General features: G+C 44.6%; 1 protein-coding gene across 6 annotated transcripts in view; it reads left to right on the forward strand.

Annotated features, from left to right (window-relative positions):
• BACH2 (BTB domain and CNC homolog 2) overlaps window positions 1-24527 on the forward strand; it is a 196862-nt gene that overhangs the window by 91654 nt on the left and 80681 nt on the right. For 5 of the 6 annotated variants that reach the window (XM_056342598.1, XM_056342602.1, XM_056342600.1 and 2 more), the window contains one exon: window positions 15303-15454. Coding sequence is in view for 1 of the 6 variants with exons in the window: in XM_056342597.1 (XP_056198572.1) it covers window positions 22732-22743 (12 nt within the window). In the remaining 5 variants the exon portion in view is untranslated. Of the gene's footprint in view, window positions 1-15302; window positions 15455-22609; window positions 22744-24527 lie in introns of those variants that run through there. The other variant, XM_056342597.1, reaches the window with a different exon arrangement.

Raw genomic sequence — 24527 nt, forward strand, 5'->3', positions numbered from 1 at the left:
TATGAGGGAGCAGGCCATCACCTTCCCGGCCTCCCAGCAAGGTTTGCGCTGGCCCAGGGTTTGTTGCTGCACCTGCTGAGGGTGTCCAGATAGCCCGTCCCCACTGTTGGTCTTCATCCCCTCTGCCCCTTCACTCAGCCCCTGATAGGCAAATACTCATTTAAGAGCTTATTGCATGAGTCTCACCTAGTGCTGATGCTGGTTCTGAATAAGGAATCAGAAGTGACAACTCATATGCCTTTTGATGTGTTCTAACTACCAACTCCTGAGGGTTGGTAGTTAAACTTTTCTCACCCCTTACAGGAATTATTTTTCTCTGGTAAGGGGGCGTGGAACCCCATATACTCTTTTTCTTCTCCAAATGTTAGTAATGCTCTTCTCCAGCCGCTGATGAGATCCTGAAAGTACAGACAGGTTCATATTCAGACCAGAGCCTGCTGACTGATTTTGCTACAACAGCTCTTGCTGTTCCCCCTCCTCCCACCTTCTTACTGCCGTCCCTTTTTTGGGGTCTTGTTTTCACATTTCACAAGCCTTCCTTTGACCTGACCCTCCATTTTCTCTGAGCTGCTAGGGTTAATTAGAGATCCTCCTCTTTGGGACCTGCGTAGTCTTCCCATCCCTGACATATTTCAGTCCTCCTCCCATGGCTACAGAGACACTTCCCCAGCCATACCCTGAGATCTATGCTTGCCTGGACCACTTTCTGCCACTGATACTCTCTGTCCTGGCCCTTCCGTGAGGTGTATCTTCTCCATCATGACTTACGTCTGGTAGGATACAGAAGTGACGCGAGATGTGCTCTTTCCTCCCAGGTCCTCCTTCCTCTGCTTGTTCCTTACTCCCACTGGCAGCCAGCCTTTGTCTTGGGCAGGCTGGCTTTTCTTCAGTAACTCTCATCAAGTTACTTTCCTGTTTATTTTTCCCCACCATTTCACTGCAACCTGTTTTCCTTCCTCTTATTCATGACATGGTTTGGTTTGGTCTGGTTCTGGTTTCTCATTTTGACCCTGGTTAATGGCAGCACACAGCAGCCTAAATTCTGAGCCCGAGTGCTGAATGAGGGTCAGGCCAGAGGTCCACCAGCCCTGCCCCTGGCTGTGGCCGGGGGGGACATCCATGGAGAGTGCATGAAAAGGCAGGTGCGAGTAGTGCCAGGCACTGAGGGGATGCGATGCGCTGGAGGGGCTGTGATTTAGAGCCCTCCGTAAGCTTTGGCGGCCTCTGGAGCAGCACCATTTTGGTTGAGTTACTGCCATTTTAGACGAATGGAGAGCCCGCTTCTCATTTGGAGAGATTTAGTGCAGCTCCGCGTTGACTGCTGCAGCTCAGCCAAACCCCTTAGTATGGAGACTTTTAATTATAGGAGAAGCCATGTCTCGTCCCTTCTGAGGCTGGTTAGCTCAGAGTCCCCTGCCATGAGAAACATGGATGGTTTGAGACGTGGTGCTGCTGACACTGGATGTCCCCTCTCCGACTGCAGTATTTGTCCCTTTTCCCCACTGGTAAACCTGGGAATTCAGTCTGCTTACAGCTCTAAAGGACTGGTGCCTGAAAATACAGCAACCGTTTAGTTGTCCGTTGCTGTTTCAACTGTGTGCCCAAGTATAAGTAACGAGTTATTGAGCTAATTTAGTTTTATACCAAAGAAGTGATTTTCCTCCTGCAAATCAGGAAGGCTATTTAACGCAATGTAATTGACTTCAGCTGTAAGATTCAATATACTTATCTAGGATTACGGTTCAATAAAGTCTAATTGCGCTGAGAGCAACAGGAATTGTAGAAACACACGGGGACTGTTTCCTGCCTTTCCCGCGGGCGAGCCGGCTTGGCTGGCTTCTGATCCTTATGGCTTGGGCTGTGCTGCTGCTTGACCTGCGTGTTGGCAGGAGCAGCCTGAGGTGGCACCGTGTGGCGTGGGGAGGTGAAGCCGAGCGGCTGAAACCATGGGTAGCCTTCTTCAGTCGGTTTTACATGAGCGACTCTGCCATTTCAGCGTGCCCTGCCGGTGTCAGGCTGGGGGAGCAGGAAGTCAGCTGTGTCTGGTTTCATTATGATGGTGGTGATAATAGGATCCACAAGGTATATGAGATTAAAAGCCCTATAACGTTGCAGGCCAAATCGTGCAGAGAACAAAACCTGAAAACAGTTCAGTGCCTAAACATCCTTTTGTCTTGCCTCACCCAGTATAGAAATAAATACGGGGAAACAAATATTTATGCAGAATTTCCTCTCAGTATTTACCAAGTAGGAAGCTGTGTTAAGCCAATTTCTACATAGAAAAGTTTGCTGGCCATCATGCATTGGCTGTTATAACTGTGCGCTGTAATTGTGGAGAATGTTTTTTGCCCAGTATTCATTCGTTAATGAGTTTTTCATCAGCCACTGAACAAATGGGAAAGCGTTAGACTGAATTTTTTGCTTGCAGAGCTTCAGGGAGAAGTACAGGCTTTTTCAGTGGGACGAGGACAATAGCACAGGTAATGAGTAATTTGGGATGGTGGCTGAACAGACAGCGTGGCAAGTGTCCTTGTCACACTCTGAGCCACAAACTTAGTTATTCTTTCTTCATAGAGGTATGTCCCAAACCTCAGTCCTTGATCCAAACATGAGCTTATGTCATTAGAAGTGCTTACCTACCACCATGCTTATTTTCTGCATTATTTCTTCTGAGTATTAATTCTCCTGTTGCAAGCAGGACAGGAAAAATACACTTTCAGACCAAACCAACAGATTCATCTGGTTCTGGTACACTGACTTCATAAGCACTAAAATATCTAACATAGCTTGGTACGGCATGTGCTGTACCAATCATTCTCTGTGCAACTGCCTATTTTTTACATCATTTTAAACAAAAGCCAGGACTACAGAGAGTAATAAAACAAGATAATCAAGAAAGAGTAGGCAGGTTTTGTGGTATGAGTTAAAGACAAAAAAACCCCCAAGCAAACCTCCAAAAGCCATGAGAATTGGAAAGAGAGACCCTTTCACTTGGCAAAGTTAAGCTCTAATTACTGGGTGCAGAGAGCATTGTTCTTACAGGAACGAGGGCTGAGCGTGGATCGTGCTGGACGTCCCTGAAGCTGGCATAGCCACAGTTTAAAAGCAGAGAAGGGGGCTTGCTAAGAAAATAATTCTTTGTTCTAGTTACGGAGTTTGCTTTGACTCTGGCCTAACACATGCTGGTTCTTGCTACTGCTTTAGTTGATAATTAGCTGGGATGGTGGCAATAGTGATATTAAACTTCTGCTTTCAGCTGGCATGAAACTGAAGAAGAAATTCATGTAGTGCCTAAGTTTTCTGTTTGTGTTGAGCTGTATGGGAGAACTAGATAGACATTCAAAATACAATCTTTGCTGTTTCAGTTAACTTTCTTTATGAGGTGATGAACCCTGTTTCGCTTTGTTTCCCATGCCTTTATTTTTTACATCGTGGCATCCAAGAGTTCGTGCAAAATTAACTAAAAAGCAAATACAAGTGGCACTTCGAATTTTGCCCGCTTAGCTTGCATCAAAACAGTAATATACATTTGTACACGACCTGCTGGTGTGCAGCGCCAGACGGCAAATGGTTTGTTAGTGTTGGCAATGCTGTCATGAAGCCAGATAACGATTCTTTCACTTGCTGGCTTGAGAGTGCAAAGTGCTTTTAATTCCCATTCAGTTTTTCTCTGCTTCCTCTTGTCTTTATATTGCTGCCCTTGTACCTTGGAATAATAAAACTTTAAAGCGTTCAGAAAAGTCGCAGTCAAAAGCATGCATTATCCTAGGTCAGGCAGATAAAACCAGTGCTGAGTGCACTCTCTTCTGAAATCTGACCAAAATAGTGTTTCTCCTCATGTTTTGGGAGTGTGGCTGTATGTTTCTGTCTAAAATAGCTGAAGTAGGTCTAAGTGTTGTTCAGAAAAATTCAAAATTCCCCCAAAATGTTGCAAGTTTGATGATACTCACTGGATTCTGTGCTGAACAGAGTATGCTTCTGGACGTTATTTCTAAGTCACAGTTGAGATGACATCTTGTTTAGTATTGTCATAGGTTTGTTTTGTAAGCGTAGCTCTGCAGTTGTTTCTTGTTTCAGAAGAGCTGTGTAAATTGCTTGCATGAAGATATTTTTGTCATTGAAATGCAAGACTTTCATTTAAATCCACCTCTGCCCTATTCAAAGGAGACAGCGTACAATATTTTGCAGATACCTCTAAGTATTAGTTTCATGTCCAACTATCCGCTGCAGTTAGAGAAATAAAATCTGATGTTAACTTCAGCCAGTAAATAATTTTCTTTTCCTTTTTTATGCCATTTGTTTCATCATTTCTTCTCCACAGCTTTGGATTTTGTCTGTCTCCTTGTTTTAAAATCTACCATTGTGTTAGTGGCCGTACTTAGTATTTAAATGGGTCTTCCTCCGTCTTCTCCAAAGTATATCGAGGTTCTCCTCCTACCTCCATGCCTTGTTTTTAAGAATTACTAGCATGTTGTGTAATCCATGAGTTACTGATAAAAGCTGACAGTTGTGCCTCCTGCAGCGCTGTTGATGCACTCCAGCTGCTGGTGTGTGCTCAGTCTGCAGCGCCAGGCTGGAGTTACTGCCAGGCAATACACAAAAATTGGGCATCGCGTCAACTGCACAGTACTGGTGGTTTCACTCTACAGGCAAAGGCTAATATAGACATGGCCATAAATTTCTCACCCATCCAGGGACATACTTCTAGTAAGACCATGTATCCACTGTTAAATGTCGATATTAAATGTTCCGAATATTGTCCCCTTAATCTGTAAATTATTGCTCCATTTAACAGGGCTCTGCTCAGTTCCAGCCCTGACACCAGGGTGGTACCTGTTGAGGCTGGTGCTCCTGCCCCAGTCATCTCCTCTCCATTTTCACGCTAATGGAGTAGCCTAATCCTCGTTTTGTTAAAGTCTCATACCTGTTTGTCCCTTTGCTTTCCTTTTTTCTTTTCTTTTCTCTTCCCGCCCCCTCCCCCCCCCCCCCCCCCAACGATTTTGCTATTCCAGGGCAGCTTCCCTGGCAGAAGCACCACAGTGCGGCTGTCTAGCATCACCCTTATCCTGCTAGTAGCAACCACCCTGTTTTGCGTCACCTTTTCTTCAGAAAACACCACTAGAGGCAGTTGCAGCTTCACTTGATCTTTCCCTGTTTAGAAGATGTGAAAATACTTAATGAATCATTTTGGGGAGGTGTGACCTGAGGGATGCAGACGCGTGGGAGTATTTGTTTGTTTGTTGAAAGAATCAGGAGGGGATTCACTCCATTATCCGAGTACTGGTATCACAAGGCAAGAAATCAGCATGCTTTGAAGTTTCACTGAACCTTAATTCTTCTCCTATCTGTCTCTTCCTAGAAGGAACTTCATTTTGTAGAAATGCAGGAAGAGGGGAGAAAAACCACTCTTAAATTCCCAAGATTTCCTCTGGGGGAGAAATCCCATAGGGGAAGGAGGGAACTCTTCTAATAATCTTTGCTACATTTAATCCCAGGAAAATGCAGTGAAATCAGTGCTTTCACTGAGAGTTGGCAGCGTATTTTTTCCATAACAAGACCTGGTTTTAGTTTCTTTGTACTTCAGCCTGTGCCGAGTTGACTGAGGAGAGCAAAATCTGTTTTTGACAGATGTTTCCCATGATCTGGCAAATACAAATGCTCCTGCGAGATGGCAGGTGGCTTGTTTACATAAGAAATGTGTTGGGTTTTTTAATTAAAAAAATACACACAAAAAACCCTAAAAAACAAAAAATCCCACACAAACACAAAGCAGCAATCAGATCAGTCATTCTGATCAAGGCAGTGTCAATTATTAGGCTGTAAAGGGAACTGATGACTCAACTTAGGCACAGTGCTGCGGCGGTCTCCGATTTTCGGTTTCATAACAGCTTCTTTTCAGGAATGGTTTTCATTCATATGCGACACTTAAGCGTCTCTCTGGGAGCGTGTATCATTTTGTGATCGGGACGTGAGAGACCGGCGTCAGCATGCTGTGAGCAGAATTTGGGAGGCATCCCCATACCTCAGTGGGATGCCCGGTGGGAGAGGGGTCCGCTAACCCATCGCATCGTGCGCCCGGACCACACCCGCACACCACCGGTGTTGTCAGTCACCATGTTCAATTGATAGATAAGTTCGCATCAATAAAGTTGAGAAGCACTTTTATTCAGAAAGCGAAATGTTTTGATCGGATCCCATGCTTAGTAATTCCAGCGAGCGCACTTGTTGAAACGGGTGAGTCAGAAATGGAAATGCAAAGCATTTCTCTGAACGGTGGCCGGAAATTAGCTCTGAAAACTGAAACAAAGCCCAGACCGCATTTTTATCTATTTACTTAACAATTTGAGATCTGTGAAAATCCCTTTTTCTTTGGGAGGCATTTTGAGTCCTCTCTTGTAGTACCGGTGCAGTCCTTAGGCTGGATGATGAACCACATCAGGACTGTCTGACGTGTCTTAATTTTTTAGTTTAAAAAAAAGTTGAGTTCCCTGTACATGGCTTCATTGCCTGTGGTGCTGCCTGATTCTGCCATGGTGTGTGGTAGAGGTTAGTGCAAGTATTAGGCAGGGTGGGATGTTGCAGTATTTGAGGTTGTGTAATACTGAGGAAGAAATCCAGGGAAATTGAGTGGAGTCACTCAGCTGCTTATTACCCGATGCATAGGTTATAATATAAATATATATATATATATATCTCTATGGCACATGGGGCTACCTGACTGCTCCGGCACCAGGCACTCATTGGTTTGCAGCTGGCTGCTCCCCAGCTTAGCATGGAGAGGCCATGGTGGTGCCAGCCCCTCAGTTTGTAAGGACGTAGCCCTCTGTCCATGGAGAGAGAGCAGACGGGGGACATGAGCGTTTTGATCTTAGTAGACTTGGTCTTGCTGCAAAAAAACTTAGAAATGAGCAAATCAGGTGGTAGATAGCAGCATTCTGGTCCTCATGCTGCATCAAAGAGAGCCAGTGATGTGTTCAAAGATTTCTGTGGCAACTGTATACTATTATGCTGTATCTGCTGTATACTGTATACTATCTGCTGGTATCTGAGCACCTGCTGCTCATCCTTGAGAGTGTCTGAATGCTTTGGACTCGTTGCATGGCCTTGGACAGCATAGGGACCGCTTTGCTGGAAGCTGTGGTGTGATCTGAGGCCCACAAATGTAAATCACAGTGGAGAAGGACAAAGAATGCGTGTGTTTAAGGGACTTGCAATTCCCATGGCAAGGCTGGTGAAGTAGTGCTCATTTCAAAGAGAAGACAGTCTGGGTGATTTTTCTTAATTACTGTTTACCTAAATAAATAAATAATGCATATTCATGGCTTTAGCTAAAGTAACTCGTGTTGCAATGTTTACCTCTCCCAAGGATAATTATTAAGGTGGGGTGCGGGGTACAGCGATTAGTAATAAAACATTTGGACAAGATTACAGAACGTTCTGATTGGAATAGTAAGTATTGTGCTAGAAGTAAAAGCAAATGCAAAGAGCTGTCTTGAATTTTTTTAAAAAACGTTATGCTATCCAAAGAAACACGCTGAACAGAAGCAGTTTGGGTGAAGGAGCTGCGGTCTTGGAGCTCTTCAATATCACAAGGAGATTTGCTCAGTGTAAAGTTCGATTTGTTGGTAGGTTCTCCTTCAATTCCGGTCTGGAAAAAAACATTAATATTGGCATTCACACAGATCGGCGTGGCAGTAATACTTGTCAGCACCGTTCCGAGGCTGGCGTGCATTGATTCTTAAACGGAGTGGCGCAGGGTGTTTCACCTGTTTATATCAGTAGTAAATAAACCCTTCATTTGTGTTGTGGACCTCACCCCTCAGACACCCCCCCCACACATACCCCCTCCATTTCATACAGTTCTTTGAATGAAGTTCTTTGCTCAGCTGAGAGTTTGAAATTTGGACCCATCCTTTCATGTCTTTTGGCTAAGGTTCCTTACCTGGTTAATAGTTCAAAGAGAGCCAGTGATGTGTTCAAAGATTTCTGTGACAACTGTATACTATTATGCTGGATAATTAGAAAAAAATCCCATAATGGTAGTTCAGTGCAGTAAACGCAGATTGGTCTTTCAGTTTAACATGCGGTAATAAGAGAACTGAGCCTTGGACAAGAGAGCTGCTGCTTAACCCTGTGCAGATGAAGCTTGCAGGCATGGTGGAGCTGGTCTGCCCCATAGCCTAGTCCAGCTCTTTTGGACTGGCAGAGGAGTGTGATCGAACAATGCAGTGTGTCTGCCCTTTCGCAGCAAGTTGGCGATGAAAAAGAGAATAGAAGATGAGCAGAAAGTAGTTAGGAGCACCAGAGTAGCCTGTGGGAGCCGTAGCCTCGGAGCTCCTGGTGCAAACGGGGTGGGCTCTCCTTGCTCAACGAGGTGTCTCTCAGCCAGTCTTAGAGCAGCAAGCTGCTGTCCTCTCCAAGCCATTCTGTAACTCGGATGACTTTTGGGGATGAAAGCTTCCAGACCTCCTCCTCTAGACTAAATTGTTCCCTTCTACGGTAGCATCAGAAGTGCTGGGGACACGTGCCAGCACCAAGCACGCTCGGCATGCTGCTGGCACGTGCCCCCTGGATACGCTCTCATCTAGAAACCGAAAAGCGGCTTTTCTTTGACTGGAAGTGCGGTCTGACTGTTAGATGCAGTGGAGTCTTTGCATGCGTCTGTCACTAGTGGAAGTCCCTGGCTGCGCTCTGAAACGGAGCAAGATGTCGAGGAACAAGCACTGGTGGATGGGCTCCTTGTTCCCAGCACAGGTGGTGGGAATGCCCAGTTGACTTTAGTCCTTGCAAGGCAGCGCTGCAGCTGCTTCTGGCTGATGAATTTCCTTGACCACATTTTCTTTCTCTGCTTCAGTAGGTCAGCCTTTTCCGACTGCTGAACTGCCTGTGCTGCAGGGTCTGTGAGTGGTGTCCGTGCCCCAGAAGACAAGGGTGCTAATGGTGGGACAAGGCATTCTGTTGGTCCATCTCTCCTGCAGCAGGGGGTGTGCTATAAGCATGGTGCATTTTCCCCATTGAAAAAATCTTCCTGGGTTTGCCTCAGAAAGATTTCTCTGAAACAGGAATATCCCTGTCCACTTCACCTTTTTTTTTTTTATAAAAGTTTGTGAGAGTTTTGTCCACACACCTCCCACTGAAGCCAGCAGCAATGAGGCAGCCAGACCTTCATGCAGTGCTTTGCAGGTTGAGAAGGCGCTGCACACACCGAGTGCACAGCACAGTAAACCCGGTATCAGCTTGCAACTAATTATCTGTGTATAAAAATTCCCCTGCTCGCTGTTTTGCCGTTAGAGGCTTGCTGGTAAGATTTATGACTCTGGCTAAAATGAAGTACCATTTCCTTTTTCTCATCATTACTGTGCATGGTCTCTCTGGCTTTTCTTGTTAAACAGACTTGAGTTCACCCAACAGGGAACGTATTTTTGAGGCTCTTTCCCATCACGATTTTGCCTTTCTCTTTTTCTGTTTGTTATGACCAGTGAAGATAACCCACAGAACATTTTCAGGTCTTTCAACTTTCCCCTGCTTGGTGTGAGGGTGAAGACAGAGAAGCTGAGGGGCAGCTCTTTCACGTGAGACAGCACTGGCCCACTCTCAGCCCCACCACAGCTTGTGCAGGCTCGTGGTAGACACGTACCTCCATCAGCATGGTCCCTCTCTTCATAGTGTGATGCGCAACTGTTGCATTCAGCATTTGTATGAGGTAAAGAATGATTCCTTCACTTCACGCTAGAACACAGGGGACCAGCTGCAGAGCTCAGAGGAAGGCTGTGTTTCTCCTGCCCTTGTGTTGTGTGTGTATGTCCTCATTTCACAGGCTGAATGAAATGAGACCACTGACCGAACTTTCTGAACTGGCAGATGCAATGCTGACTTCACCCTGATCTGAAATCACCTGAAATCTAGTTTGTCTGATGTTGTGAGACAGTAGGGTTTCTTCTGACTACAGAGAAGAAAAGGGAGCAATGTTGAGCTGCTGCCATCTCTCCCAGTTGCAGTTAGATATAGTTATTTTTGTATTAGAGCTTGGGAGAAAACCGGTAGAGATGCCAGATAAACCTTCCCAAAACAAACATTTGTGTTAATACTTAAATATTGTTCATCTTTTGCAGCATTTACTTATCTGTTTCCCACATGCTGAACCTTATGGGGAGTTTTTGTAGTTGACTGTGGCCCGTTCTTTCATTCTGTATGTTAGCTGTTTTCTCGATTTCCGTTTTCTAAAATAAATTGGCAGTAAAAGCCTGACTCTGATAATCACACAATGTGGGAGCATCCTTTTGGCAGGGCAGGCGTGCATTCTTGTGGTTCATGTGTGTTGGAGCAGGAGTCCCCGAGCATAAACCCAGTGAGCTGCATCATTTCATGGTCCCTTGGGAAGCATCCTTACCTGAGAGACCCAGCGCTGGCTAGTATGGTAGGGTCTTCCAAAATGCCAGGCTCAGGGACAGCAATTTCATTCTCGTCACTGAACCATCTTACTTTCTCCTGTTTGTGTGTGCATTAACCAAAATCTCCAGTCCTTAAGGAGAAATAAGCCAGATATCTGAATTTTCATCAGATCTGACACAAAGTGTTAGGCTGTGACTTTTGCTGTATATTGGTTTTACTGCATGGGGCATAAATACTCGTCTGGTGTCATTCGATAATGCTGTGTAGGGGTCCTTCTCACACCATATATTAACTTCCCTTTTACACATGGCCATTCTTTCACGAGTCATGCCACCGAGATAAAATATTTTCAACAGTGATTTTATTTTGAGTGTATTCCAATGATGAAGTCATTCAGATTTTACATAAAAAGATTTACAAGTTCCTGCGGTGATGCTCTTGAACTACAGTCTCCTGCTTCTCCTAGCCCAGCCCGGTTGATATGTCACAGAGTTAACTGCAACCAGAGGACAAGAGGGGGTGGAACATTCCCCCCATGCACATCCCCCACCTCCTCTGAGGGTTTTCCATTTAAGCCCAGTTGGTGGGGAAAATCCAGTTTGCAGACCCTGGAGTGCATCCCCAGCCACTGCTTCCCTGCTGCTTCTCCTGATGACTTCAGTTGTGGTTTCTAGCCAGACTGATTCCTCGTGTGGTTTTACCATTATCTGAACAACTGTCTGTGTCCACAGACTTGACACAGCTCACCCAGATAGGGACACACGGCAGAGCCAGTCCTCACAGTTCTGGGCACATAACCCCCCTACTTCTGGTCCACACCTCCTCAGTTGTGGTGGTCTTCCGCATCCCACCTCTGGGCACCAGGGAAGAAGCTGCTGTGCCCTTCGGACTCTTGGTTTTGGCTGCCCCTGGCCAAACGTTGCATGTGAGCACAAGCAGGAGTGATGGATTAGCATGTTCCTTCCCTTTGGAAGAACCGAGCAAGTTACTAGGGGGGAATTAAATGCACTGATAGTGAAGCAGGCCATGCATCTTTTCTGACATAGGTATTAATATCATCATGGGTTTAATTTATGGATTTCAGGGAGAGATCCTGCACTAGATGTTAGGAGCACTGCAAATGCCTTCTCAGCCTCAGGCGATCCTTCAAGCAGTTGCAAGCTACAAATGTTCCAATGAAGCTGTTTCAACCAGAAAGAAATATTGTTCAGCTTCACTTGGAAAGACACAAAACGTAAAGAAAACACCGTTGCTAATCTGTGGTGGTATTGCATGTAACAGGCTGGGATCCTTGACTTCACTGGGACTAAGTTGTGTGCACATCTGTGTAAGAAGCATTGCACTCCACTAAGGTGTCACTTCAGAAAACACCGGCTCTGTTTGCACTTCTGTGCTCACTTCTCCCTACTCACCGGTGTGCAGCCTTCCTTAAATATTTTTTTTCTCCTGTTCACATCTGTGAGCAGCTCACCAACTCATCGTGTAGGTTCATTTTACTTAGCACTAATTTTATGCACCGATTGTGGACATTTGTGTGTTTACAAACCCCACTGTATATTTGTTACTCACCTCCCTCACTGGCTGCCCAGCTTCTCTGGTTTTCTTGAGCATGATAACATGAGTTTCTGTGCCTGAAAGAACTTTCATGCCAGATGGAGTAATATCCAAGTACATTCATCGTGCTTTTCTCAAATCATCTTTCTTGGTTTGTTCATTGCAAACTGAAGAACTTACCAGTTTTCCTCCTCTTAAGCATCGAAGCTCATGTTATTTTACATTAACAATAAAACCTCTCTTTGAAATGCACCCTCTGTATAACAGAAATCCAAGCTGGAAAGTGTTTTCTTGAAGTAAATACTTTTTTAGTTTCATGCTTTCTTCTGCCAGTTGCGGTGTCTGGTGTGTCTTCCTTTGCATTCTTCAGTGCTGATTTGAGCTGCCAAGCAGTACTGGAAGCCCTCAGAAAGAGGGGGAAAAAGGTAACCTGGTTCAAAAAATGCAAGAGGTAGTTAACATAAGTTAAAAAACAAAACAAAAACCCTTAGCGTGTCCCATCTGAAGTATTGTTCTTTTTCTAGCTTTCTCTGCAGCTGTGAAGGCAGATGCTTCTTTTTAAAATAATGATAAGGTTTCCTTGCACCCCCCATGATGGCAGGAGCTAGATCTTCATGTTGACATAGAACAATGATTTTGTGGCCTCTCATGATCCTGTAACTGATTGCCTACATATGCAGGTCTGTGCTGAGAGCTGAGACCTTGGTATGAGCAAACCTTGCAGCAGAGAGTGCGTCTTCCCCTGCCTAGGATCAAGCACTTTCCATGCCATAAACCTGGCCAGTCAGCATGTTAAAATGCTGAAACTCCTCTTCAGTAGATGCACCATTGACTCTTCATTTCATATTAGCTCAGTTTTTTCATGTATTCCTTGTAAATTTACAGCTGTAGCAACAGTTTTGCTTTTAATAATTTGCCTGTTTCAGAAGGCAAATTCTTTTTATCAAATGGAAAGCATGAAGAAGCCCTCATGTTGAGCGTAGGCGGGGGTTAGGTTTCATTCTACCCTAAGCTGACCCCCGGGCAGAGAGATTCCTGCTTTCGTGTTTTAGATCATGTGTAAAACCTGATGCTGGCTGGATCGTCCTGTGTAGGGCAAGAATATCTGGGGAACATGGGTCGAGATAGAGAGTGAGACGTTTGCAGAAGGGAATGAAATGTTTGGGATGCAGCCTTACGCTTTCTACAGCAGTGAACATCAATCACACTGTCTCAGAAAAGCACAGCACTGAAAGTCTTCCTCCAGCCCCCCTTTTTTTCTTGTTCCCCTGTTCCCCACTTCTGTTTATTCTCCTTTCCTTCTGATACACAGTGGCAAGTGCAATTTGAGCTCAAAAACCTAACCTGTCCTTGAAAACACAGAGCCTTCCCTCCTCTTATTTCTTTGACCATTGAGTAAACAGCAGTTATTTTTGTTCTACCAGTGATTTATGACTGAACAGATTTGGAGATTATTTTTTTCCTTTCATAGGCAATTTAGATAATGCGTATTTGTGACCATAAATATTTGGTCCTCTTACAGTCTGTCAATGAATGTTATGCCGAGTTGGAGAAAATTATATAAATTGAAGAGACACAAGCGTTGTGTTCCTAGCATAGCCTCATGATTCTTTTGAAGTACCCATGTAGGTAATCTTTAAAGGTAGCAGTATTTTGAGCATCTGTTGGTAAATCATCTAGGAGGATTCCATCCAGAAGAAACTACTTGTTGTCATGTTCTCTACAAGGCTTGGAATAAAGTGCTGCAGCATCAGTGCTCTGAAAGTATTGAACTTTTTTTACCAGGGACCGCATACTTACAAAAAACCAACAACCAAACCTCTTTCATTTGCACTGATTTGTGTTTTTGGTGGTTTTTTTTTTACTTTCTAATGGAGGCAGTAGACATTTCTTGAGAAACTAGAAGATTTTACTGAAGAGTAAGTTTTTTGCAAGTTTCAGAAATTAATAGTAGTTTTAAGAAAAATAATCTAAACTTCTGGGTTTTATACTCTTTCCTTCACCTCCCTCTTCATCTAACTTCAACTTTTGGTGATTCTGCAGATGCAGCCCTTACAGTGATCCTGGGAAGACAGGTACATGCCACTGCTTGTACTGCTGCTGTCCCCTTCTGTTCAAAAGAAAATAATTTTCCTTTCCACTCCCAATTGCCAGTTTTATCCCAGTAAATAGTAGTTAAGCGTTCAAATGTATTTTTCCAGGAAAACAGTAAAGTGTTGGGCACTGGCGGCTTGAAAACCCCTGTAACTAAAAACAAATTACTTCTCCTTCCACAAGTATTTCCTTCCCACCCTCCTCCCCAACCACTTCAGAGCGTGACCGCTTCCTTGACAGACGGGGGAAGCCTTTCTGGAGTCAGCTGGGACTGTGCGCTGGGGGGGATCTGGGCTGTATGGGGATGCTGGGACTCGGGCGCTGGCAGGTTCACCCCCTCTCGCAGCCCCCTTCCCTGTCCCAGCGTACCCCCCTCCGCAGGCTGCGCCCCAGGCCCCTGCACACAGCGGATTTGCCGTGGGCACACAAACATTTTGTTCCCTCTCCGCTTTCCTCTGGCCACAGACTAGTGCAACAGGCAGCTTTGCTTCGCAGAGGACGCACCTTGCACTGACCCGGGGATACCCAACTAGGCTGATGGTGTTTCTTCTCTGAAGCTCCCCAGAATAAATCAGAAACAGGGGAATAAATTTGATGTTTCTAACTTAAATTCCTTGATAAAATCAAAGTGAAGCTTTGGCAAAACCCAGTATTAATTGTTATTTAAAGTCCGTTAGATTGTTTTGCTAGTTTTGTTGGAACACGTCTGTGGTGCGATGTGCAGTTTCATAGAACCACAGAATGGTTTAGGTTGAGCTTTAAAGCTCATCTGGTCCAACCCCTTGCCACACGCAGGGACACCTTCCACCAGGCCAGGTTGCCCAAACCCCGTCCAGCCTGGCCCTGAGCACTCCCAGGGATGGGGCAGCCACAGCTGCTCTGGGCAGCCTGTGCCAGTGCCTCCCCAGCCTCACGGTGAAGGATTTCTCAGTGCGTGTGCACGTACCTGTGGTATGGTCTGGTAGAATAATCACAGAAGTGTTGGTTTATCTGTGACATATTCTTCTCAGGGGCCTCGTATGTCTAGGTGCTATATGAATGCAAGAAAAGCAGTCTTTGTTGTAAGGTGTCTGCGGCTTGAAAGAGATAGGAGGTATGAAATGGGAATAGTGTAATTGTCATGTTTAACACGAAGACCTTCTGTGTTTTAAAAAAAGGCCCCTAAACTGGTTTTAGAATTAAAGGAGGAGGTGGGGAATAAGAGGGGTTTTGTGAAGATTCAATGCTTGGATTTTTTAATGCCTGCCTTTATTTTATTTTAGGTTGCTATTGACTGAGTTGCCAGAACATTGCTCCACAAAGCTTTGGAGGGCCACTTCTTAATGGATTGCTGCAGCCTCTTAATTTCTCCATTGATCCTGTTCCCTGCATCGTGAGAACATTTTAGCCAGCACAGAACCTAGAAAAGTTACATGTAAGTCATGATTCAAATTCCTTTCTATTTAAAGAAAAAGAAAGAAAGAAAGAAAAAAAGGTCTTGGAGAGGCAAGGTGGAGGCAGTAAACATCATACTTCAGAAAAATACTGTAAAAGCTGTAATTCAACAGCAAACAACAGGTGGTGAATAAATTGTTATTGAATAGTTACTTGCTTTTTTTAACCTAAATCTTGATTGTCATTTTGAAGGCTTTTCTAAGTGTTCTGCTAGCATAGTAAACCATACCAAAAAGTACTTAAAACACGTCTCTGCATGCTATCCCCCTAACTATGCTTTGGTTTTCTCCACAACTGGGAAAGTGTGCGTGCACTTATCTCGGTGTGCTGTGCCGAAGCCGCATGTGCTCTGTGTGAGTTTGGAGGCCATCCTTTGCTCAGCAGGACTGCAGGCATCCCTGTATTTTTCCCATCATAAAACCCATATCCTCCTTCGGGGTTTCCAGAATACTTCCCTTGGAGGAGCCCTGGTGCTGCTTTTCCTTTCAGCCTGCTGCCCCAAAAGGCTCTTTAAGCATCAGCTTAAAAATTTAGCTGCTCCACCTGGCTCTAGGAGGGTGGAGGAAGCTGTACACAGATTTGCTAGGGACAAAGGGGAGCTGCAGTCTCCTTCCTATCTTCTCAGTCTGGGTAGTAGTTCCTGGTGAGTGTTGCATGCTTTGATTTTTCCTCCCAAATGCACACATTTCGTCCCCTGTCGTGGTTAAGTTCTCCTCTAAAACGTCACATGGCATCAGCCTGGCATGGAATCGGAGGGCTGTTCTAGAGGGGAGAAATTGGTTTGACCATTTTTTTACTTTTCGGCGGTTCTAACCCTAATTCTGGGGTGGATCTGCAGGTGGAGAAACCTCTGGACCATTACAAGGATGGCATGGATGTGGTGGTCTGTGCTGTCCAGAGGGTGGGACATCCCAGAGCTGCGAATTCTGAAAAAAGGCTTGAGCACAATTTTATTCCATTCCTTTTTAAAATAAAGCCAAATCTCATCGTGGTTGGGAGGTTTTTATCATTCAGATAGTGGTGTAGAGCAGCTTGGCAAAAGGCTGCCTGAGCCAGAGATAATACAAAATTGTGGTTCGCAGTGTGGTACTATGCATGTCCTGCCCCTGTTCGTTCACTGCAGTAACAAATCCATATGACACATTTTAATGATTAAATCAGGACAGGGCAGTGAAGCCAACCACAGCGCTCATCACTGGGCAATTTTTCTTGAATGCTTACTAACAACATTTTTAATCTTAGGAACGGATTTGTAGTACTACTTCTAAAAAAACAGGAGTGTTTTGGAACTGAAGAGTTTGTATTAGTAAGATACCTTCATTTGAGGTACTTAATTTGATCGTGTGACACTAAAAGTATTGTTTAAAACAAGAAAAGTCTATTGTGAAAGGAGGACAGGGTTTTTTAATGCATATGGAAATTCCGTTTTTAAAGAGAGGAGACAACTTTTTCTGGTATGATGAGTATCAGCAAAAATAATAGTGAAGTAGTAGGCAGCAGAGAAAGGTTGGGTAGTAACAGAATTCACTGTCAAAGGGGCCTTACAACATGTTGGTTTGATTTTGTTGTCCAAAAAAGGGAGAGCATTGCTATTTCATTGTGGGCTTGGCAATATATGGTGCAGTTATTAGTCAACCCCCTGATAGCAGGAATCATTTGACTACAGGAGAGTTCTGGATCTGGCTTGAAACTTGTTTCTAGTGTTTGTCTTAAGGGAAGAAAACTTGAAAATACAAGTTGTAACAGCTAGGCAGGCAGCAAAACCTTGTTCATCAGTCCTACTTAGCACCATTCCCATGAGGCTGGAAGCCTTATTCACACTTTTTTGTAGGCTGTTCTCATGATGTTTGAAAAGCTTGTCATTAGGCATCCTGCAGATTCACTATTAAAACCCCTTTCAGAGGAACTAACTTTAAAAATGGCATCATTCTTAGGGCACTTGAAAAAACAGCCAGGAATTTAATAGACGTAAATGGAAGACAACCTCTCTCATTCCAAGAAGTGCATAGAAAGTTTTGTCTTGCTGCTTCTTGTGCTGCAAACAATCAGAAGTCTCTATTTCCAGTGGTAAAATCAGGTCTGAGGGCCAAATAAACTTGAAAACTGGTGTAGGGATATAGGAGCTGTCATCAAATAGTGCTTTACTTTATTTTCCTTTTTCTTTCCCACCCCCCTTTTTTTTTTCTTTTCCTTTTTTTATTATTCTGCTCCAGTGCTTGAGATGTGTGCTCTAACTCTCAGAAAACACATGTACCACCGGGGTTGTAGCCGTTGTACAAGCGGATCCATGCCAGCAGAGGTAGATGCGAGGGCAAGCTGCTGGTTGCTTATTTAACTCTGTGTTTCCCACTGCCTGGCTTTTTGTGATAACAAACTCTGCATGTAACAATTACTTCGTTACAGCAGTTCCCATAGAAAGAAGCGAACTTTCCCTTGTTAATTAGCCCTGTTGGAAAGAGCAGTTACACAAGGTTGACCCAGCTGTGACAACCGTATTCTTCTTGCTTTTCCCAGGGTGCAGTGTATTTCGTAAACAAGTTTTCCTTCCCCCGCTTCCATTTATTATTTAGTTTTTATAATACTACTAGGATGCTGATTTATGTGATTTCCAAAAAACCAATACGTACTGAAGTTTGAATTCAAAGCAGAAGGTATCTTCCTTGTTCTGACAGAGCAGATTGCAAAACCCTGTTATGGTGCGTGTGCCAAGATTAAAAAAAAATAAGAATATCCAGCGCCCCTGGGAATTAATCCTGGACAGGTTAGACCGTGTGTATTATAATGAGGGAGTACACAAATTAGGGAGAAGCTGTGCTTTTCACTGAGCAGCTTACAGTTCGTTATCCCAAACGGTCACTAATGGCAAAGCATGGATGGGGCTTTTCTCAGGTGCTGGGGACATGGCTGTGCCTCGGAGCAGATGCTGGGGCAGGGCTGCTGGCATCCCCGCGGAGGCGAGTGGTGATTCCTAGCAATTTCCACACTCTGCTCACGTTTCTCGCTTAGTTTTACCCCATGTGTTTTCCTTTAAAAGCAGCAAAAATAACGTCCTAATCAATGGTAATCTGCATCTAATAAGTTGTCCTAATTTGTCATGCTTATCTATCCAGTGTTGAGAATTCAGCAAGCGCTGCTAAGTGCCTTGTTCGGGGGAAAAAAAAGGCAACCCAAAATGCAGAAACCTCTGCACACAAATTTCCTATTTGCTAGGTATGAGTTCCTCAGAATATTTCAAAAAAAATTAAAAAAGATTTCTTGAAATCTGTCCTACAACCATCTGTAGGCAGATGTAAATAATGTAAAATTTTAAGATGCAGATTTTTAGTGATTAAATGTCTGTCACCCGCCTACCACCACAGCCTGGGAAAAATGTGTCTTTTTAAAAATCTGCATCAAAAGGTCAGGTAACTTGACTGAGTTAAGAAGGAAATCAGATTTCTGAAGGCAAAGTCGCATCCCTTTGAACGTTGACTTATCAAATACTCCTAACTCTTCGTACCAAATCCAGGTCTCAAGCGCCATGGCTGTACCTGAGGACACGGATGGTTTTATCCTACTCTGGGGTTAGATGTAAGACGTGGCCATGTCTGAATTTCATGATTTTTCTGGTACATTTTCCTGTTGGAGTGCTGTTTTTATAGTGGAGAAGGCATTTTCTTACCCATTTTATAGTACTGGCATATGGGGGCTCTGCACCTCATGCATCATCACGTGGAGCATCTCCTGCCCCGGGGAGCTTCACGACCTCCTGTGGCATGCTGCCCTGGTTGTTGTGCTGACAGGCACCAAAGAGCATTTTCCTGCAGACTAGGGGAAATCTTCTTTGCCACTAATTAATCCAGTTACTCCTACTGCCCCCACGTTGAGAATACATAAAGCTGTTGACCACTGCCAGCACTGCGTCGGTCCCTCGTTGTGATCAGGTGCTCCTCGGTGCCACCAGTGCCTCTGTACTTGAGGCAGGCTGCACCCCCAGTCTGAGTGGCTGGGGACAGCTTTTGATAAGTGTTTGCAGCAAATACATCTGTTGATTAAATATATTTTTAATGTATGTATACATATGTGTGTATATATATAAAAATAACAGATATATATGAAAAATACAATTTTAAATATATATATATATATGGACAAATATAATCAGTATGGTCTGGAAAGTGCCGATGTAGCTTCGTGTGCACACACGTGTGGGCAGTGATAGGACATCCCACTCTGGATTTTTCTGACCAAGAGCCCCGTACCAGAGGCATCCCTGTCTGGGTACACGTGGCGACCATGGGCTGTATGGCCCGAAGGAGCATCCTGCTTGTGCTTAGCTGAGCCTGTGGGGGAGGACGGTGGTGTTTGTTGCAGTATAGCGCGCCATATGAAACCAAATTTATTCCGACACCTCTCACCTTTGCTGCCATTGACCACAAGTTTGTTTGTTCCTCACCCCAGTGGTGCGATGGGCTGCGTGGGTACGCGGTGTCACTGATCTGTTTACTCGGCGTTTCCCACGTGGCTGCCATGTTGTGGTGAGGACTTCTATTTTTCGCTGTGACAGGTGACAGCCCGGGTGCGTGTGTGTGTCAGCCTGAGGGACTGAGTCACAGCCCTCCCTCCGCCCAGGGCCAGCGGCACTTCCCCTTACCGGGGTGGGGGGTGGGGGGGCAAGATGCCAGCCCATCTCCACAGGACGGCTTACCTGCCCACATGTTGCTTTATTATTTTTTTTTTATTTTTTTTTTAACAGAAAAACTGAGAGGTGGTGATGGCAAGATCAACTTTCTCTGTAACCCAAACCAGTGAAAAGTAAAATCCATCTCACCACAACAGTTTTGTTTTCACTGCTGGTTCAATCTGTCCTCTCCCTCTGGCAGAGCCCTGCACAGTCATTCAGTGCCCGGCTTGGGGGTGGTGTGGTTGTTAGCTCAGTGGTGTATGACCCATTTATTTTCATAATACTTAGATACCCGTGCTTCTGCAGCATTCAGCGCACAGATCCTACGACCTAAATCCTCGCCAGAGAAGCACACACCTGATCTCAGCAGTGCGCGTAGAGAGCAGCCGGCTCTGCGCTCGGCTTGCCGGGGGCTGTGGGAAGGTGATGGGCCATTGGGTCTGGTGGGCAATTAATGACCAAAGGCAGGTAAAGGTACATTTTTCCAGGGCTGGCACTTTGTCTTAGATTATTTTGTTAAATATTGATTGCTAGTTTACGGGACGTGTTTCCTGTTATAATTTGCAAAAAGTTGAGAAATAAAAATGTTGTAGCGGATGCTTCTCTGGCTATAATAACTTGCATTTTCAGAGACAGCAAGGTAATTAATGACATGAGATTGTTGACTCGTCTTTACCCCATTGGCAGATGTGGCATCACCTGTACTCTTGTTGGGTCTGGTCTTAAGATGGACCTTTTTCTGTATTTCTTCTTTACTCAGCTAATTGAGTTAGCTTTCTGCAGGTTTTCAGATGATAATCAGGTTCGTTCTTGTGTTGCTTTTGGTAAATGGAAAGAATCAGGCATAGGACAGACAGGAAAGTAAACTGGCATCGTAGTAGACCTGGGAGTTTTAGGTATTAAATTACAGAATAATTTGCAAAGCGACTTGAGTTAAAGTGGATTTAAACACAATGAAATCATCCTTGACAGCAATTTGTTTGAAGTTCTTCTACTGTTATGAGTGTAAAGGGATTTTTTTCGTAATCACCAGTTTCTGGGTAAAGTATTCAGCATAATTTCTCACAGGTGAGTGAAGCATTAACTCCTTGTACCTCAGTAGTTTGGGCAGTGGGGGAAAAAACTGAGAGTTAGGGAGAGGCAACTCCTCCATTTCATCATTCAAAAACTGGTCAGTGGTCAGCTAACTTGGAAAAGGACTCTACCAGGTAACTGGGAGAAAGCAGTTAATTAAAGGTATGAAAATCCAGCAGGATCCTTGACAGTGGATACGCACTGCATACCAATAGCTGTCCTTGATGCTTAACAGAATGTAATGGCACTGTAAATACAAACTGGAAAAAAAGTAACAGCCATTAGCTAGTTTGCATCCCTTGTTCAGATGAGCCATGAGTTCTGGGGTTTTTGCATTTATATACTTTTGCTGTAGGTGTTGGAAGTGTGGGTGGCCATGAAAAAGCAGTGGTTACAATAAGATTTTCCATTTATTGCCCTTTGTGTACAACTAAAAATAAGATTCAAATGCTTCAGAATTTGTAGAGCAAGCATAATTCTTCTCTAGCTCTGATGACTGGCTTGCCTGCGACTTCAGCTTTGTCTGGTGAGTCCTAGGCTTAAATGCTTGTACATGGGTCTGTGTTGGAAGGAGAGGCAGAGTTTACTTGCGGTGTGGTCTAACTATGTTAATTCATCAGCTTCTTGCTTTAAAAAAGAAAAAAAATAGAGTTAGGCTTGGAGCATAAGTAAGAGGTAGTGATGAAAGAACTTTGGAAGAAGAATTGTTCAGCTCTCTGGAAAGAGCAGCTTTGGAGAGGACTGAAAGATCCTTAAAATCAGCCCTCCAGAACGTCACTGTTGATCCAGAACTTCATCTTCTGGCAAAGAAAAAGAAAAATAAGGGAGGGGGGTGGGGGGGTGGAAAGGAGAACTATACAAAACTGCTGATCATCAAGGAACAAATTCTCAGGGTTAACTTTTGGCACCTAAAATCCTTTTGCTTTGTTTTTTAGGGTGACAGTATTGAAATATGCTGTCTCGGTAGATTTTCCAGGTAGTTGTACTGGTTAGGAACCTACTAAATTAGTTGCAATATCTTGAGCTACTAAATCTGCTCTGACCACGTTAATTGGTAGTTCAGCTTGTGGCCAAGAGAAATATTCAAGAGAGACGTTGTCAGCATATGCAGGGAAATTCGTAACTTCATGGTGTCAGGTTTGGTGCTGTCCCAGCTTCGCTCATTAAGTAGCCGTGGCATTTCCAGAGAATGAGTGTGCCTGTGCATGTCAGGCCTCTCGGTTTGATGTCATTCTTGCGATGGATGAATAGAGAGAACATCTATCCAAGAGCTGCAGAAACAAAGGTAGAGGCTGAAAACTTGCTTTCTGCTGTGTGGCAGCTTGAGCTTCGCTGCTTCCTTGTTGCTTTGTGACCTTTCCAGGTTTTCCAGGCTTGACAGGGTAGCAGAGGTGTTGGTCTTGAGAACTGGGCTGCACGAGACAATAGGTTTTCACTCTGAGTAACAACACCACGTGGCACGGAGGATGTAGGGTGCTGGGGGCACTTAGAGGCACACACGCTTGTTCCATGGAACAGCCATGCTGTCAGCGGTGAGTCTTTTATTATGCAATATGAAATCCTTTTAAATTATCTTGGTGTAACCCGCCCCCTCTTTTCAGAAGAGCTCAGTGCCTGTCGATGCTGCTTTACTTTTGCCTTTCTGCTGAAATGCACATTTCTGCTTTTACATCTGTGTGCGCCCCTTGGACCGTCTCTTGCCTTGATACAAAGTACGAAAGGCAAGAGAGCTAATGCAGTAATCAAGGTTTTAAATATTTCAGGTGGGAACAGGCAAAACTTCAGCAATAATTAGTTTCCACAGCAGTGGTTGCTGCAGGGAATTACATTACATCTGTTATAATCGCCTGCGTGTCCCAGTCCTGTAGGTGACCAGATGCTGACAAGTGGCGTGAGTGCTTGTTGTCATTTTTTCGGTGAAATTTTCCCTTTTAGGTACAGATGTAGAGGTGGGTTTTTTCTCCTCCCTCCTCCTCCTTTCTACTGCTGCGCCCGATGCTGATGAGTTCAAACCTGATGGCTTTGAAGATAACAGCAGGAGAGAGCGCGTCATGCGGTGATGGCACTCACGCACCGCTCACCGCTGCCGCACTTTCCAGCTGGATGAGACACGCTGGTCTTTTCCAGGGGTATCGCCGCACAGGCTATTTTTAGAGATGGCACATAGGGCGCATTGTGCAACTATCAGTACCCACTGCTGGGCTCTTCATTTTTTCCCTTGTATGGTGATGAGGTTTGCAAGGTGTTTACCTTTCTCTTGAAAAGGTGGACAGATGTTTTTTTGATCCTTTTAACCACTCGCAGAGCTGCTCCATGGAGTCTGTGGAGTTGTGTTTTCAGTATACAGTCTGAAGGGAACAGTCCTGCATGTGGCTGCTAAATTAGGATTAGTATAAGTGACCAAAGTGATACAGTTGAGATTTTTAGCTGAAGAGCTCTAACAGCCTGTTGGGTTGCATAGCAAAAGATCTGCTACCTCAGAAACCCCCCAGCTTCGTTTTTTTTAACTTTCCCGCAGCAAACAAGCTGCACTCGGGCGTTTTTGCAGTTGTCATAAACCCTTTCTATGTCTCTCAGTTTCTGAAGTCCTTTAAACAGCCACCTGGGCTGTTGCTGCTCCCTGCGATGTACAGGAGGTCCTGTGACACGGTGGCCGCAGACCCCGGTCAGCCAGCGACCGCCTCCCACATACCTGGGGGGAATGGTGGATGCTTAGGGATGTGGTGCAGCCTCACAACGGGAGCAGAGCCGGACAGAGCAGTTGACTGCTGCCTGTCACTTGCTGGAGGAACAGAGCTGCCTGGTCACAAGCTCCTTATTGCATTGCTCGAATAATGCAAAAACATTAGCAATGGAGATTTGCTGTAATGGTGTATTTTAAGTGCGTCTCTGCTCTGCCAGCTTCACTTTTAATGCACTCAGTTAAGGAATGCTTTGGAGGTCGCTGCTAATGGATGAATCTTCCGGAAAATTGGAATTTTCAAATCAGATTGACACTTTGGAGTGAGAAATATAAATCTAATGAGAGTATTTCAGCAGAGGTTTGTAATTAGGAATGAATGGAGGGAATTTGTACGCGCAGTCTGCAAAAGGGCACAATGGAAGGTGAAATTGCACCCTCTGTGCTGAATGAGGGATGAAAGCCAATGTATCAGTGTCATGGCATGACAGTGTAGAGTATAAATGATACTGTCACTGAGTGCTGCAGAAGGTATCAAGGGAATTCCACTCCAGTAAATTACATTACTTAGACAGACCTGAAGGCATTGTGTCTGAATGATTGGAGGGAAAAAAGGTTGTCAGCACAAAGCAGAAG

The sequence above is a fragment of the Falco biarmicus genome, chromosome 6, assembly GCF_023638135.1.
Source record: "Falco biarmicus isolate bFalBia1 chromosome 6, bFalBia1.pri, whole genome shotgun sequence".
Taxonomy (NCBI): domain Eukaryota; kingdom Metazoa; phylum Chordata; class Aves; order Falconiformes; family Falconidae; genus Falco; species Falco biarmicus.